Source organism: Manihot esculenta, chromosome 11 (assembly GCF_001659605.2).
Source record: "Manihot esculenta cultivar AM560-2 chromosome 11, M.esculenta_v8, whole genome shotgun sequence".
Classification (NCBI taxonomy): Eukaryota; Viridiplantae; Streptophyta; class Magnoliopsida; order Malpighiales; family Euphorbiaceae; genus Manihot; species Manihot esculenta.
The window spans coordinates 5922721-5941894 of NC_035171.2; the positions used below are offsets into that span (position 1 = coordinate 5922721).

General features: G+C 38.5%; 1 protein-coding gene across 1 annotated transcript; it reads left to right on the forward strand.

Moving 5' to 3' along the window:
- The first annotated feature begins 9760 nt into the window (after window positions 1–9760).
- LOC110626396 (aromatic aminotransferase ISS1) lies at window positions 9761–16105 on the forward strand. Its single transcript, XM_021772249.2, has 9 exons — window positions 9761–10974; window positions 11334–11381; window positions 12189–12317; window positions 12680–12739; window positions 12980–13136; window positions 13777–13883; window positions 14013–14071; window positions 15033–15141; window positions 15437–16105. Exons 1-9 carry the CDS (start codon window positions 10912–10914, stop codon window positions 15887–15889), a joined length of 1185 nt encoding a protein of 394 aa, XP_021627941.1. The 5' UTR covers window positions 9761–10911; the 3' UTR covers window positions 15890–16105.
- The last annotated feature ends 3069 nt before the right edge of the window (window positions 16106–19174 follow it).

Genomic DNA, 19174 nt, shown 5'->3' on the forward strand with positions numbered 1-19174 from the left:
GGAGAAATACAGTCCTCTAGGTCTAAGTTTTTCCAGTTTTACAAAACTCATTGTAAAACCCTATTTTCTGGATATCAGATCATCAAGTGGCGCCGTCTGTGGGAACAAAGGAGATCTTTTCATCGCCGGAGTTCCACTCTTACAATACCCACTGAGATCCACGATGGCTAACCACAACGAAAACAATCTTGTCAATACCCCTAATGACCTGAGCTCCGCTCAGGAGGGACAACAGTTCTCTTTTTCCAGTCCCACAACACCAAACAACCAAACACCAATCCCCTTCAACCCCCCGCTAAGCTTGGCAGAGAACGTGCTTGGAGCTGCTCTATCCAACCAGGACTTTCCAACCATGGCCCTCTAACTACAAAATACCGCCCATTGGTTGGGGTAGGTAATGCAACAAAGAGGCCTTAACACCCCGGTAAATGTGTTGCCAGTGGTAGAAGAACCCAGAGCCGATGAACCTCGCCAACCTACCCCCAATCCCCCTCAAGCAATCAGCTGAGAAATGGAAGAGAGAAGTAGGAGAGCGGACGGAGAAGTAGAACCAGAAGCAAGGGTTCACGGAAGGAGGGCGAGGGAGTTGATTGTGAATGATGAAGTCGACAGTTATTCCGCTGGAACAACCGGAAGAGTGGGGAGCGAGACATGGGAGGAGGCATACCGCCAGGAGAAGAAACCCAGGCAGGAGGAGGAGAGCGTAGACCAAAAGCTGCAAAAGATGAGAGAGCAGCTCTTGGCCGAGCTGGGAGTGAAGGATCAGAACCAAACTCTCTTGCCCACCTCTTCGCCTTTCTCGAAGTGGGTGCAGCAGGAGACCGTTCCCAAGAAGTTCATGATGCCGCCTATGGCCGCGTACGACGGAGCTGGGAACCCCCGCGAGCACGTCTTGAACTATAAGACTTTCATGGAGCTGCAAACTCTTTCAGACGCTTTGATGTGCAAGGTATTCCCAACAATGCTCTCGGGACCAGCACGGGCGTGGTTTAACAGCCTTGAGGCCGGAAGCATTAGAAGCTTTGGAGATCTGGCCACTCGCTTCATCAGCCAGTTCATTGCTGGGGTGCCTGCAGACAGAAAGACGAGTTATCTAGAGACAGTCAGGCAGAAAAGAGATGAATCGCTCAGGGAGTACGTTGCCCGTTTCAATACGGAGGCCTTGCAGATTCTCGAGCTGGATGAGGGTAGAGCAGTGGAGGCCATGCAGAAAGGGACAACTTCATCAGAGTTCTTTGGCTCATTGAGCAGGAAGCCTCCTACCTCATTGGCCGAGCTGATGAAGAGGGCAGAGAAATATATAAGACAGGATGATGCCTTGATGACAAGAAGGTTCGCCAGAGGAGTGACAGATAATGGGAAAGCCCCGGAGGAAAGGAGGTCGGAAAGACAGGAGAAAAAGCAAAGTAGAAGGCCTGAGCCCTACAGACAGCCCTGGGAGCGAAGGGACCAAAGACCCCCACCTCCTAGGGTCCCAGAATAGAAATCACTTCCACCGTGGGTTCCAGAAGCACCGAACCCCCTCAACGTCTCTAGAGCCGAAGTGCTCATGGCCGTCCAGGACAAGGAGTTCCTACAATGGCCTAAACCTATGAGAACTGAAGCAGATTAGCGAAATCCTGACAAATACTGTCAGTATCATCGTATACATGGTCATGACACCAACAACTGCTACCAATTGATTGTTGAGATCGAGAGGTTGATAAAGAGAGGACACCTCAAGAATTTCGTGAAGAAACCGGAGACATAGAGACCTCAGGGAGGTAGAAGACCTCACTGAGACATAGAGACCTCAGGGAGGTAGAAGACCTCACTGAGACATAGAGACCTCATGGAGGTAGAAGACCTCACTGAGACATAGAGACCTTAGGGAGGTAGAAGACCTCACTGAGACATAGAGACCTCAGGGAGGTAAAAGACCAGGATTCCCAAGATCTCCTGGCATCAAAAGACCTCACTGAGACATAGAGACCTCATGGAGGTAGAAGACCTCACTGAGACATAGAGACCTCAGGGAGGTAGAAGACCTCACTGAGACATAGGGACCTCAGGGAGGTAAAAGACCAAGATTCCCAAGATCTCTTGGCATCAGAAGACCTCACTGAGACATAGAGACCTCATGGAGGTAGAAGACCTCACTGAGACATAGAGACCCCATGGAGGTAGAAGACCTCACTGAGACATAGAGACCTCATGGAGGTAGAAGACCTCACTGAGACATAGAGACCTCATGGAGGTAGAAGACCTCACTGAGACATAGAGACCTCATGGAGGTAGAAGACCTCACTGAGACATAGAGACCTCAGGGAGGTAGAAGACCTCACTGAGACATAGAGACCTCAGGGAGGTAGAAGACCTCACTGAGACATAGAGACCTCAGGGAGGTAGAAGACCTCACTGATACATAGAGACCTCAGGGAGGTAGAAGACCTCACTGAGACATAGAGACCTCAGGGAGATAGAAGACCTCACTGAGACATAGAGACCTCATGGAGGTAGAAGACCTCACTGAGACATAGAGACCTCATGGAGGTAGAAGACCTCACTGAGACATAGAGACCTCATGGAGGTAGAAGACCTCACTGAGACATAGAGACTTCAGGGAGGTAGAAGACCTCACTGAGAGACCTCAGGGAGGTAGAAGACCTCACTGGGACATAGAGACCTCAGGGAGGTAGAAGACCTCACTGGGACATAGAGACCTCAGGGAGGTAGAAGACCTCACTGAGACATAGAGACCTCAGGGAGGTAGAAGACCTCACTGAGACATAGAGACCTCAGGGAGGTAAAAGACCTCACTGAGACATAGAGACTTCATGGAGGTAGAAGACCTCACTGAGACATAGAGACCTCATGGAGGTAGAAGACCTCACTGAGACGTTACCAAATTGTCACAGGGTTCTAAGTTGAAACACACGCAGCGGACCAAACTCTTAGAAAACCTGCTAGGCAACCAAGAGATCCCACTTGGCTCAGCCACACAATCTCATAAAGTGAGGTTCGAAAGGCACAAAATCACAACCAATAAAGTGCAAGACAACAGTATTTACAGGAAATAACTTTCCCAACCTTTCATTCACTAAAAGGAAACAATACAAGAGACACCTTTCACAGAACTCTCCCAAAATGTTCTAGCAGTGCTCTCTTTTTAGCTCTCTCTAGCCAACCCCCACACATTTACATATGCATGAGTATATATAGGATACATCAACAGCCTACAAGAAGTTGTGGTTGACACCCCCAACCACTAAGGAGAAAAATCCGCCCACTACTCATTATGGAAGTTATATAACTACCCACTACTCATCATGGAAGTTATATAACCGCCCACTAATGATCATGGGAGTTATAACTACCCAGTAGAAGACCTCACTGAGACATAGAGACCTCAGGGAGGTAGAAGACCAGGATCCCCAAGATCTCCTGGCGTCAGAAGACCTCACTGAGACATAGAGACCTCAGGGAGATAGAAGACCAGAATCCCCAAGATCTCCTGGTACAACAAGTCCAGGATCTCCAAGATCTCCTGGCACCAAACGGCTGGTGGAATCCAAAAGATCTCCTAGAGCAAAAATAGCCGGGATCCCCAAGATCTCCCGGAGCAAAAACGGCTGAGATCCCCAAGATCTCCCGGCGTCACATGCTCATAGCAAACAGCGGTGTGCAGGGACAACACGCAAAAACAACTCATGAAAACACAGGTCCGACCTCACACGAAATATGGGGCCCTGCTCACCACCTTAAAAGGTACAAGATCTGACTTATCACCATTATGCAAAGGCTATGTGCCCGAGCTCATATTAATAAAGTAATGAGAAAAATGAGGACATCATTACAGATATCATAAAAACTCAAAGTTCAGCCCACTGATAAAAACTGAGTTCACGGTTAAGGCTAGTCCAGCTCGAAAAGAGCTTACAGATAAGAATGCCTTAGTGAAATGGAGAAATTTATAAGATAAAGGTTCAGCCAATTGATAGAATTTCAGTCCTTATGAGCTTGAGGGTAAAAAGGAAAAACAAGTAGAGTAAATGAAAATGAAATTTCATTAAAAGGAAAGTACAGTACAACCTATGCTAATTATCTACACGGGCTGGAGGAAAAACAGTCCTCAAAGGACTTACATGCCTAGTGGCATTATTTACATCACTATCACCTACACACATACTATGCTGGACTAATTTTAGCAGATTATCCTTGCTTCCTGATTTAAACATAGCCATCAATGCATTGTCCTTACTTGCATACTTATAAGCTAAACTTTGAATATCACGGAACACACGCTTGAAAGCATCAACAGAAGCTTGACTGAGTGCAACAGATCTCTGTTTCTCATAGCACAAGCGCTCTATATCTAAATCGACGGCAAGTTGATCATCTTCACCATTTCCAGCAAGAAAATCCTGATACGAATCCACCATGAACTGCTTTATGTTACATGTGTAAACTGCGTCTTGTATTCCACAATAAACTTCAGAAATCGTGTTATTCCATGAGTTTGAGTCAGGAGCAGACATCAGGGGCACCACGGGAACATCCTTCTTCTTTTCGAGAGGAAGGACAACAAGAGCCGGTCTTCTAGAAACCCGGAACTTCTCTGAAATGAGAACCGGGGCAGGCACTTCGGTGGAGGTAGGACGCTTGTCCCCGACCTTCTCCACTACACCCCCACCATCTGCAGAACTGAGTTCCCTCTCTTCAGTAACTGGGCCGACCTCGGCAAGGGCTCTCTGAACATTCTCCACAGAGGCGATCTCAGTCCTGCTTACAGGGACCATCACCCCAGCTATGGAGGCCTCGAGCCTCTCTCTAGAAGCATCGCCAGAGGTTGGGGCAGGCTTTGACCCTGTCAACCCGGAGTCCTCGCTAGGCCTTGAAGTTCGTGGGGACCTGGGGGCTTGAACAGCTTGAGTGGTCGAGCCCGACCTGCAGTGGCTTGGCGGCCTTAAAGATTCGGCACCTCGAGAGCTCGGCTTCAGAGCTCGGGCAGGAGCCGAGGGAGGAGGCCTGCTAGACGACCTGGACGATATGACTTCGGCTACTTGTTGAGTATCCTCCTCCACCAATCGCCCCGCTAGGAAGGAGTCCAAGGCAGTGTTCATGTTCTCCCTGGACGGCGTGAAATTCTTAAGGGGCTTAATCTGATCCATCTTTACTTCAGAAGCTGCAAAAAATCTAAAATCGGGGAAAGTCAGAGCAATTCTCAACAAAAATCACAAAAGCAAGATTAGAACAGGCCTCCACGAGGGGCAAAGTAATAAAATTTTTGGCTCGCCTTGACCAGCCTGAAGAAGGAAATGAACAGACGCACTGTGGGCACGAAATCTCGGCTCAGATAAACAGATTTGAAAGAAGACATAAAGAGAATGGCATTAGGAGTCAGTATTCGGGGAGTAATCTCGAAATACCCGAAAACCTCGTTAAAGAAGGGAGAGAAGGGAAAGGATAAGCCATATTCCTTCTGTTTAACAAAGAAAACTAAGCTTACGTCTTTCTGAGGGTCGATCAGACCAGAGGGATGAGGATTGGGAAGAACAATCCTCCCATTCCGGTAAGAGGCCTGTAGATGAAAAAGAGTGATATCTAGATATTCCATGGGAGCTTAGAACTATCCATGGAAAAAGAAAAGCGTACCTTGAAGATAAAGCCAGGGAGATGACGATGGCAGTGCGCATGAAGAGCAGAGAAAAGCAAGAACTTGGAGAAGACAGAGAGAATTCAAAATTCAAAATGACAATAAGGTGAAAGGGTGTTTTGAGGCAAACTGTACTTAAATGACGTAGTCATAATGATTCTTGGTATTTACCCCCTCGTCAGTCGGGCAATAACTGACGAGAAGGTAAAGGGGCAATTGATGACCGCTGGATTTCTCCACCCCGGTCTGGGGCCAGGCCCACGATACCAGCCCACGATACCAGCCCATTATCTAGAGGCCCTCAAGCCTCACACATGCACCAGGTCCGATCCGCTCAGCCTTGAGACCAGACTCCAGTTAGTCCCTTCAACCAGGCCGGCCCAGCATTGTCTGCCCAACGAACAGATCCTCTCTGGGTTCAGTCATAATTCTACCTTTCGGCCCAGCTCAGGATCAGGAGGGAGGCCTACCCATCCGTCACAGGGGACCACCCGCATGCGCGCCCGGGAAGAACTAGAAGCCGTTACGCATGGGGCAGCGATCTGATTTTCTCATACGTCCATATCAATGAGACAGGGACAGGTGGCCCAATGACATACATTCTGTTACACGTCACTAGCGGACAAAAGGAAACAGATAAAAGGAGAAATACAGTCCTCTAGGTCTAAATTTTTCCAGTTTTACAGAACCCATTGTAAAACCCTATTTTTTGGATATTAGATCATCAAAATTATTAAAAATAATAAAATAATAAATATAATAAAATTCTAAAATTAAATAATAAGTGTATCTTTCATTTCAAAAAAAAAAATTCATTTCATTAAATTAATTTATAAATTTAATATTTAAAATTCTCCATTATTTTATTTATTTTATAATTTTTATCCACTATTTTTTAATATATAAAAAATATAAATTTTTTATTAAATTTATTTAAATACATTAAATTTTATTAAATAATAAGACAAAACTAAATAGCATTAGGATAGTTAATTTATTTTAAGACAAAAAAAATAAATAAATAGAAGTTATGAGCAAGGAGATTATTATTTTTAGTAAGGTTGTATTCGGTTCGAATTAAAAAAATTAATATTTAAAATTTAATTTGATTTTTATTAATTTCAGTTCGTCTTGATTTTAATTTTAAAAATTTCAATTCGATTTGATTTTAATTAGAAAAATTAAAACGAACTGATTAATTATAATAATATATTATTTTTGATAATATAAAAATATTAGATTATAAATAAAATTAAAATATTTTAATTAAATTTTAAAATATTAAAAATAAAATATAAAAAGTCTATTAAAAAGTATTTTTATCAAACTAATTTAAATTAAACTGAATTAGATTAGTTCGATTCAAATTGATTTCTGTCTAAAATCGATTCGATTCACTTTTTATAAATACTAACATTTCAGTTTTCCATTTATTCAGTTTAATTTTAAATTAAATCGATCGAATGTTCTCTATTAATTTTTAAATTATAAGCCTATAACATTAATAAATAAAAATGCTTATTTTTTAAAAATATTAAGTTAAAATAAATACCTTTTATATTTTAAAGTAAAAACATATCGATAAATCGAATTTAGTTAAATTTAAAGTAAATTTAAATATATTTATATTAGAATTTATATAAATTCAATTTAAACAAAAATATTTCACCTCCCACACATTAAAATTATAACATTTTAGAATCAAAAGGGAGGAATTTATATTTTTCCTTTTTCCTTTGGTTTTTTCTTTTAAAAAAAAGAGAAGGTGAAAATAATTGCTGGTGAATTAACTCCAACTAACAAATCATGCATATCCGGTGCATATAAAAGGTAAAAATTTTATGATCATTTTCTGAATAACCTGCCAGTTCACAGGGAAACCCAACAGCTCAAAATATCAAGAAAACTCTTCTCATAACCCACAGTTCAAGAACATGTCAGTTCCTCAACCAAACCAAATTCAAGAATTCCCCAACGGTAAACTTCATTACCTATTCAGAAAAACTTTAACTAAAACAGACATCACCCAAGGATTAGCATTGGCAGGAAATGCAGTTCAATTCCTAAGAAACACCAATCGTAATCCTCAGACCCAGCAGCCAATTTTGGAAGGATTTCAAATAACACTTTTCACTCCTCATTGCAATCAAGTAAGACTGAATCATGTTTATGATCTTGATATTTACCAGATAAGTCGCTCAGAGTGGACGGAAATTGCCGACCGCGATGGATTGGTTGAAGGGCTGCAACTTGATTGCTGGGCAGTAATGTCTGGACAAGATCATATGACACTGCTCATTCAAGTGGTACTTACAGTTTCTAACACTGATTGTTTTGCTGAGTTAATTAACATTAAATTTCATTTCGTGTGCTTTGATGATTCATTAACTAGGTTGATGCAGAAACTGATGAAGAAGATCACGTAGTTCGATACGTTAATGCAGAGAGAAATGAGGATGATTAATGCAGCCATGATTTTCAGGCACAAAATTTAGAACTGGGTTAGGGTTTATGTTAATATTAGTATTTTGTTTAAATCATATGCTAGTTTGGGAGTTTGTGCCTGTGGAGCAGATACACTGTACCCTTTACGGAAGAGTTATCCCTTATAAATATTCAGACAATAAATAAATAATAAATTATTTAAAATTAAACTATCAATAAATATTAATTTTAAAAATTTTATTTATTTTGATTCGATTCGATTTTAATTAAAAAAATTAAATCGAATTGATTAGTGATAATAATATATTATTTTTAATAATATAAAGAGATTATATTATATTAAAGTTAAAATATTCTATTAAATTTTAAAATATTAAAAATAAAATGTAAAAAATTTATTAAAAATTGAAATTGATTAAATCGAATTAAATCGAATCGAATCAGACCGGTTCAGTTCAATTCAATTTCTGATCAAAATCAATTCGGTTTGATTTTTAAAAATATTCAAATTTCTATTTTCGATTTATTCGATTCGGTTTAATTTTAAATCAAACTGACTGAATGCTCACACCTAATTAAATCCATTTATTGTGTTATTATAATGTGTGATATATTATTTTTAAGATATATTAAATAAAACACTCATAGACTTAGTTTGATAATAAATGTATTTCAGTAAATCTAAGCGATCTCAATTTCTATTTTCCCAATTTTTAATCTCCATTTCAAAAAAAAAAATAAATAAAAAAATTAAAACATTTATATCAATTTATATTTATTATTTATAAATTTTAAATAATAAATATTAGATTTTTTAATTTATTATAATTATAATTAAAATAATTAAATTAAATATAAAAAATCAATGATAAATTATAATATAATTTTATAAATTTTTATATTAATAAAATATATATTCTTTTAATTATAATTGTGATAAATTAAAAAAAATTAATTTTATTATAAAAATTTAAAATTATATATATAAATATAAATTAATTTAAATATTAAATAAATATTTTAAAGTATTACGGTCAACATTTGAAGTTTTATTATGGTCAGAATTAGATATTTTAGAGTATGAGATTTCCTTTTTAAGTTGTATTATTTATTTTTTTATATTTGAAATAAAATAATTTATTTATTTTTTAATTTATAAAAAGCAAAATTATACATTTCTCAAGCTAATTAAAATTTGTCTTTTACATATTTTATTGGAATAAAATACATTTAAAATTTTGATAAATGAGAAAAAAATCACAAAAAACATGTTGTTCCACTAGTCCATCTAAAAATTGTATTCTAAAGAATTTCATAAAAAATTATTATTTAATTCTGTAATTTTAATGAATTTTTTCTTTATCTAAGAAGAACACATTTATTGGTATTTATATTTTCAGATAATTAATTATTTAAGAAAATCACAAAAATTAAATAATTATAGTTTACAATTATAAAATTTAATTAGAGATAAAATTTTAAAAATGAAAATTAATAACAAAATTTATTAAATTAAATTTCTATAAAAATCTGATTCTCAAGCACGTCGAATAAGAACCCATAAAAAATAATTTTCTTTTTCCTTTCCTTTTTCTCAAGTGTTAGAGAGGCATCTTTTCTCTCGCAGAAAATCCAAGCAATTTCACTGTCGTTTTGTGAAGGCTTTGTTTGACAAATTGAAAGATTTCCCATTTCTCTCCTCGAATTCTACAGATACCTCTGTCTCTTTCTCTCCACATTTCTTCTACCATCTACTCATTTTTCATGCTTCGCTAGCGATTTTCAATAGTCTTATCTCTTTATCTTTTTGTCTTTCACGCTTCCCAACTCGCCTTCAATTCCTCCCTACAATCCCAGGAATTGAATTTCCCAAAAACTTTGGTTTATTTCATAATCACTTGCTTTCTGTCTCTTTTTATTAATTTCCCTCATTTTCTTTCCAATTTTTATGAATTCCGTGGATTTGAGATTTCCATAGTTCAATATTTTCTAAAGGGTATACTGTGAAGTTGAATTCCTGGGAAGTATTGTACAGGCACGTTGTAGATCCTCTGTTTCTGCTACTTCGCTTGTCTTTGATGTTGTCGTTAATTGGAAAAAGAATTGAGAAAAATTTAGCGTATCTTTAGGAGATTCTCAGCTAAATTGTTTATACCTAATTCTCTAATTCCCACAAAAACAAGACACAGATTGATTAACACTTCACGTTTGTGTCGCGTATGTATAGAGATTAGGGTAATTTCTCCTTTGGGAATTTTAATATCTTATCGTATTGCCTAGAAGATGGGGCAAAAAGGTTGTTTGCGTTGTTAAGTTGGTGTTATCTGATAGATAGATTGTTGTTTTTCTTTTGTTCTAGCTAGGAGAGGAAATCATTTTGATTTCTATTCTGATTATTCATTTATATTGTTTACTCTTTCCTGGTCAACGTTCGAAGTGAACAGAGACAAAAGCAAAGTAAAGAAGACTAAAAGGGGGAAACAAATAAAAAAAAGTTTTACACTCATGAATAGCAATTATGCATTGTAGCCCTTTCTGCTTGAGTAGCACACAAGGAGGGAGGCGTGCCAACTAATCTTTTACACTATTTATACGTGATAATAGTCCGCTCGGTGGGGGTTGTTGAGACTGGCCTAACTCGTTTCTTAACCTTAAAAGCAAAAGCCATCGCTCTCTTCACCACTTTATGCTAAAAGTTGTCATATTTTGGGGGTTATCTGGAGGCTTTTTGGCAGGGGGTCAAGGACAATTGAGTTAAACTAGAGCTTATCCCTCTTTCTGCGAGGGAGATTCTTGGTTGATTTTTGTGTTGAAGGAAAAAAAAAACTGAGATGGGTTCCTTTGGAAAGCTAGCTAGGAGGGCTTTGGAGACGGAGATGCCGGTCATGGTTCAGGTATTGACAATCCATTTTGGGTTTCTGGGTTTCGTTTAATGGGCACACACATTCATACTGCTTTGATATGTGTGCAGTGTATGAGGAAAATGTTTAAATATCATATAGTTGCTTTGACCCGGGGTGTGGAAATTTGTTTATGCTGTGTGTGTTGTCTGGGGGAAGTGTTCTATAGGGTGTATGGCAGGAAAGAGAGTGATTTGTGGTGGAAGTGGGAGATTATGCATATAGACATAACTATATGAATCATGAATGTGATAATGGGACATTGTAAATGCAAATTTTCTCATAATGTGTGCGTATGAGGAAGTGTGTGAGTGGCTGTAACGGTGAAAGTATGGGGTGCCTTTATTTTGCAGATACAGGAAGTGATCCGAGGAGCGAAAAATGCCATGTCTTTGGCCCAGGTTTTTTTTTTCCTCCTATTTTACTTTTTCCCATATTGTATTAACGTTCTTGTTTTCTACTATGTTATTGAAAAATGAGAAATAGATGGTGTCTACTTTACCCTTTAATGTTGAATTGTTTTATGTCTTGAATATTGTAACCATGAGTATTGAGAATAGGGACTCTTTAAGGACAAACATGTGTGGTGCAGATAGTGAAGGGGAAATTTTGTATTCTTAAAACTATAAAGAGTGAAGTAAAAAATAACAAAGAAAGTCTTGTTCCAGAATGCATCTACAGCATCTAATTTCCAAAAATTTATGTGGGAACCTATAAGCTTCCTGTTTTACCATTCTGCTTCTCAGATTTGCTCAAACAGAAACTACAAAAAAGTAGGGCTTTATAGAATTACCCATAAACCCTCGTTTCTGGAGAATTTTTTTTCTTCTTTTTATAAAGTCCACATCCAATGTTTTATCTCAAACTCTAAGCAAAAACATGACTAGTGGCTACAAGTCAATTTCCCAAAATTCTCAACATGCTTGGTATTTTTTGACTATCATACTACGCTATTATTGCCTGCTGTGTATCTATCTTTAAATTGCTTGACTGATAGTAAAAATTACTGTTTGATCATTTTTTTTGTTAAACATTTGCTTTGGTATTTATACAACAGAGAGTATTCTTTTGGTTTCTAAGTTTGTTCATCAACTGGAATATATGGGTTACTTGGTCCTTGTTTTATTCCCTCTGCAATTGCCATGTAACAATTTTTTTTTGGGCTAATGTACTCTCATTTTTTTTGGTTGAAATGTGCACCACAATAGGGGGTCGTTTATTGGCAACCACCCAAACAGGCGCTAGAAAAGGTGAAAGAACTTGTATGGGAGCCTTCAATTAGTCGTTATGGTGCTGATGAGGGTATCCCTGAACTCAGGGAGGCATTGACCCTGAAGGTATATGATTTAGAATTTTTAATATTAAGCAACTGATGATTGATATTCTACTTTTAGTGTCATTGGTTGCTTATGAGCCAAAAGCACTGGACAATTACTTTTATCAGTCACTGGCGCACTGCTGCATTTATTATTTATAAGTCTCTAATACTTATTGAGGATGCTATTGTTTCTGCTTTATGGGCAATGCAAAGTCATTGCACCTTTGGCCAAAAAAAAGGGTCATTGCATCTTCCAAATACATCACCAACCTAATGTCCCAGTTGATTTTTTTTTAAACTGTTTTATTGCTGCGCATATCAATTGCAATTGAAAGATTGTGCATGTATTTTGTTAGCCAATAATTTCTCTTTGTTTTGCAGTTGCAAAAGGAAAATAAATTGGTGAAATCTTCAGTTATGGTTACTGCTGGTGCAAATCAGGTGACTAACTGTATCCAGAATTTATGCTGTTCATGACTTCATTCTCCCAGAAGTTGGAATAAGAATAAAGATATGAAGTCTTCAGTGGTTTCTGGACCTGTCAAGTAAAATCAATATGTTTAAAAGAATTATTTGTCTTGGGCTGCAAAAAATAGTTATCTTTTGTATTCCATGTCGAATATCTTAATTCTCATACATTTTCCGAAATTCTGAATTTTTATTTACTTTGCTTGATTGCAGGCATTTGTTAATCTTGTTCTTGCATTATGTGATGCTGGGGATTCTGTAGTCATGTTTGCCCCATACTATTTCAATGCATACATGTCCTTCCAGATGACAGGCGTCACTAATATTTTAGTGGGTCCTGGTAACCGGAAGACACTTCATCCAGATGCAGGTGAAGCTTGATCAACTATTTGTTGCATAGCATTTGCATCCTTTTTTTAGCAATATGGAGCGTTTAGCTGAAAGGTCCACCTGGTTATTTAAAGTCAGTGTGCTTTGGATAGAGTGCAATCTGAGTTCCACAATATTCTTTTATGATTGTATGATTACTAATAAAGTAAAATTATTTTGGGAGTTGGGTTTTGTGGACTTCTTTGAATAGATACTAAAACTGTGGTTGGAAAGAGCTGAAAATGGAGGGGAGAGGAGAAGAAATGGGGGAGAATTTTAAGGCTTGGGCCCACAAAACCCTTTCAAGTTGATTTGGGTGAAAATCATTGCAATTACTTATTTCATTTGTCCTTGTGATCAAATCATCTTTGTAAAAACTGAATGACACTACAGTAATTTTCAATAGAAAACTCTCCCCACTTCTATCCTTCCCACCCCCTAACTTTTTCCCTAATCTATGCCTGCCAAACATCTAATTACTAATGGGCTTATCTTCTTGCATTTCCATTAGGAAACATTTTGATCTTATAAAATTTTCTCCGTTTATTAATGTGCATGCAGCATAGGTCGCATGAAAGTCTGTTCTTTTATTGCAATCTTTCTTTGGTTGGACTATATTTCAATGTTACTTTGAATTTCAGACTGGTTGGAAAGGACACTATCAGAAACTAGACCAGTTCCAAAAGTTGTGACTGTTGTTAACCCTGGTAACCCAACAGGGACATACATTCCAGAGCCTCTCCTCAAGGTTCTCTTTCTTTCTCTCACACACACACAAAAACACACAAATACACACACTAAAAGGCCTTATATATATATATATATCCTTGTGCTATTTCTAAATATTCTAAGTAGGACCTCTCTTTGTATTGAGTAGAGGATTTCAGATCTATGCAGAAAAGCTGGATCCTGGCTTATTGTAGATAATACATACGAGTAAGTCTTCTTTCAGTGTCATAGATAGATGTGTTTGATATAACAGCTACTTTCATGTTAATTTTTTATTGTATTTAGATATATCCTAATGAATTTCAGGGGATAGAAGTCCTTATGATCTACAAATTTCTTTAAAACATGATAGAATTGATTCATAATGCAACTTTTTGGTGTATTATTATGGAAAGATTAGTGATATAGACGAGGTTGTTCATTCAGGGATTACTGATGATTCATGTTTCAAACTTATTATACCATGACGTGGTGTTTTTTGTATTATCTCATTGATTTGTCATTTTACCTAGTGAATGTGAAGTTCACGCATAGCCTCCGTTTGTTTCGAAGAAAATATTATTCAGAAAAATATTTTTTACATTTTTTGATGTTTGAGACATCTAGAAAAATTGGTCAATGGAAAATGTTTTCTTGATCGAAAGGAAAATTAAGTCATTTTTAAGAAAATAGACTTTGTTTTTTCAAAAGAGGAAGGCATTGTTTGGACTTTAAGAATCTTATTAACATCATTATGCATAAATTTATTAATGTCATTTATTTTTTAAATTAAAATTAAATAACATAAATTAGGCTATTGTCTTGGAAAATATTTTTCATGAAAATACAAATTTTCTGCAAACAAATGGAGCTTTAGTAAGCAATGTTTATTGGCATACATGCTTACTCATGCATTGTGCATATGGAGTGATGGGTGATCAAAAGTAGAACATGTTAAACACATGGCTATGACTTCCCTGAAAGTGGTGAATTTAAAAGGAAGAATGAATATAAATAGTTTGCTAATGATGGTGTCATGCAATAAATTATGATGCATTCTGCTGTCTGTTAAAGGGTTTGCTGTTGTGCCAGTCCGTGTCACTTAAGGATCGTTGTCTACGTCAATCATTGTCCTACATAAAAGAAGCTTATGGTGTCAGTTTATGGATCTTTACAACTTTCCTTGTAGGTATTTTATGTATGATGGTTTAAAACATTCCTGCGTAGAAGGTGATCATATTGTCAACATCTTTTCCTTCTCAAAAGCATATGGGATGATGGGATGGCGAGTTGGATATGTAAGTAACACTGTGTATATGTATCTCATATAATAATTAATATCAATGGATTACTTTTATTAAATTGAATGTACAAATTTTGCTTTACTTAGAATTAAAACACTAATTTGTTTAGACTATAAGTACTGATTAGTTAGATTTTCTTTAAAATTTGTGGATTTTGAAGTTTTCCCACTATGGCATTGTATTTTTTACCGCAAAATAATAAAAAAGAAAAAAAAAAAGAAAAGAAAAACAGAAAGAGGGAGAACTTCTAACAAGGGAGAACTTCTAACATTAACTTGTAATTCTGCAGATAGCATATCCATCAGAAGTAGAGGGCTTTGCAACTCAGCTCCTCAAGATTCAGGACAATATACCAATCTGTGCCTCATTACTTTCACAACACCTGGCCCTCTACTCCTTAGAAATGGGACCTGAATGGGTCACCGAGCGAGTGAAAGATCTCGTGAGGAACAGAGAAATCCTTCTGGAAGCTCTCTCCCCTTTAGGAGAAGATGCTGTGAAAGGTGGAGAAGGTGCAATTTACCTATGGGCAAAGCTTCCTGACAAATATTTGGACGACTTTAGAGTTGTTCAGTGGCTTGCTACAAGACATGGGGTGGTTGTGATTCCGGGAGGTGCTTGTGGATGCGCAGGGCATATTAGGATCTCCTTTGGAGGCTTGATAGAGTCTGATTGTAAAGTTGCTGCAGAGAGGCTGAGGAGAGGGTTAGAAGAGCTAGTGAACCATGGAATAATGGAGTAAACGTCCTACAGCCCTTTCAATATTGAAATGGGAAATCCATTTACCAGCCCTGTTCAGGTTAACAGCTGGTGCGTTCCAATAAATGCATTGTTCAGTGAATGTTTAGGGCATTTACCTGGCATTTGTCCCAAGTAGAATAATAGTTGATTAAATGTACATTGTTAAGCTATTTCCTGAAGTTGCTTTTCTGACATAGTATTTACGTTCAATACCTAATGCTTGTATTTTATGGTAATAAATTTAGATTCATTGGAATGATGGCTAATATTGGATGGTTAATATTAATTTTCTCACTGCAAGAATCCATACACCCAGGCCACTAGAAAGAAACTTCAGCCCCAAAGAAAGGGAAACAACAAGCTAGAAACCAGCCCAATTGATCTGGCTCAAAGCCTACATGGACAACCCAACGAGGCCTGGACTGTTGTTGATGAACAAAGAACTCCAGAAGAAAGTGCAAGAAACCACACAGAAAAACCACCTCAAAAGGAACAAAAAGCCAAAAGATAGAAGCACCTCAACGAGGCCAGCTGTCAAAAGATGCAGAGAAGAGGTTGTTTGGCGTTCTTGCTATTAAAAATTATCATCTGCCACAATGAGGAAAAGGCTATAAATCCCAGAAATCCTTTGCATGAAGTTAAAGATAGAACCCGCGACCAGCCAAGAAAAGATAGAAAGTCTCTAAAATACAATAGACGAAAAGGGTGTATAACCGAAAGAATAAGCGCTTTTAGGAAATGCCGGTTCTCTCTCGGCACTATGTAAGAACAAACTCCTTAGATTGGTGAAGCTCCACTTGCATGACGAAGAAAACACAACAAAAGAACACAAAGGAAAACAAAAAAATACCATAAATGTAACGACCCGGAAACCGATACCCTCCCGTAACGGCCCGAACTGCCACCGGCGCTAGGATCCAGATCGGCTTAAGGCCGCCGGGACCCGTAGCAAGCCAAACATACATTCTATCACCTGGTCAAATCTCATACATGATCAAAACTTTAACATAAAAACTGAAACATATGATGTATAAACCGAGCTTGTCCTGTATGCAACATAACTGGTAACATAAAGAAACCCCCCTACTAGAGCCCTCAAAACTCTAGCTGGGTCAACATAACATACATCAAGCTGGGATACATCCAAAGAACTAGAATCTAACCTGTGCATGCATCAAACCACAAACATAAGACCTCTGCTAGGGTCCTCATCCATAACATAACGTGGTAATCAACACATGCCACAAGATTAGTTCAACACAACTCAACATCTACAACATTACATACATCATGTATTAAACAGGGACTAACCAAATCTTAGGGCCAAGCACAACTCTAAACCATAAACATAACTCCACATACTTTACATTACACTCTTTTACAATTCATTATATCAATTACAATACATGTTCACACTAAAAGTACTAATCTAAAACTATTACAAAAGCAAAACCTCTGCTCTTGAGACTTCCCGATCAACCTCAAACCTGCAACACTGGGGTTAGGGGAGAGGGGTGAGCTAAAAAGCCCAGTGAGTAGAAACATAGAAAACAGTTCATTAATTACATGCTCTCATGAAATGCGTCATATCACAAAGAAATCACATAACTGTATATGGTCCGTCTCGGGGCTCATGCAGATAAATATTCCCCACGGACTGTTTTTTTGAGAGTTCCTTTTTGCTAGCATCCTTTACTCTCAAGGATCGGACATGACCTCAAAAATCCCTCTGTCGGTGCCCGGCTCCCCCAAAGGAGCTCGCATAGGCCTATAACATACATGACAGGGTGCCTAGTCCACAGAGAGCTCACAAGGACTTTCCTACGTGTACTTGTCCGGCTCTCGAAGGACTCACCCAAGACTCAATGACAGATATGGGCTATTGAAGTCGCCTTGGTCCAAACCTTCCTCCATCAACATCAAATAATGAAATGCGCCACCTTCGTGAACTAGTGCAAACAACCTACTACATATAATCATGATGCATGAACATGCTTTAGGCATTAGATTTCGTTCATAAAAGATTAAGTTTAGTTCTACTCACATCTGGCAGACGCTGAACTGACTCTGCAACTGCTAACACTGATGGCCTCCTCGATCCCTCGGGTCCGATTCTACACAGGTGGACTCGAATGAGGTGCCAAACACATTCTAACTACTCATAAACAACTCCCCAAAAACCCTCTAAAACATCACTTAAACATGCATAGAAAACAACCTTGAAAAGGCTGGACAGGGCACTTTCGGCGGCACCTTCGGCGGCCGAACCCTCCCTCCAGAGACGAAACTCGGGCACTTTCGGCGGCACCTTCGGCGGCCGAAAGTCCCACTCCAGAGACGAAAGTCAGGCACTTTCGGCGGCCGAATCCTCCAAAAACTCAGCTTTCGGGGGCAAGGTTAGGCGGCCAAACCATGCATCCAAAGGCAGGTTCGGCGGGCCGAACCTGCCTTTGGATGCATGGCTGGACAGGGCACTTTCGGCGGCACCTTCGGCGGCCGAACCCTCCCTCCAGAGACGAAACTCGGGCACTTTCGGCGGCACCTTCGGCGGCCGAAAGTCCCACTCCAGAGACGAAAGTCAGGCACTTTCGGCGGCCGAATCCTCCAAAAACTCAGCTTTCGGGGGCAAGGTTAGGCGGCCAAACCATGCATCCAAAGGCAGGTTCGGCGGGCCGAACCTGAGTTCTTCCCAGAAGGGCAGAACTCAGCTTCACATGCATTCAAGCCTCCCAAACCTTCCAAACACCCCAAAACAAGCACCCAACTATACCAAAACATGCATAAACCTTAAACCATGCACAAAGGAGCTTAACAACTAGATTAAACTCCAAAAACAACATCAAAACATACATGGATAACTTATGACCCACATAGGCCAAAACCATCAAAACAACCCAAATCCTTACATACTCTTTCCCAATCATGCATACTCACTCCCACAAGCATAAAGGAGCATAAACTAACATAAACTCCTCAACACAAACATCACATAACATACATTGCATATCATACATAACATAACATTAATGCACATGCATAACTCATGGCATATCACATCATCATACGTACAAGACAGGACTCAACATCCTATCCTAGTGGACATGATTCTTCCTACTGTGCTTGCCCTTCTATGACCTCTAAACTAACCTCTTTCCGATGTGCAACACACCGTACTCTCGAGGCCCTAAGCTCTGATACCACCATGGAACTCATGAAAACATGAAGGAGATGAAGAAAGAACATGAAAACGGCCAAGGGAGGACAAAAACTCACCTGAGCTCGAGAA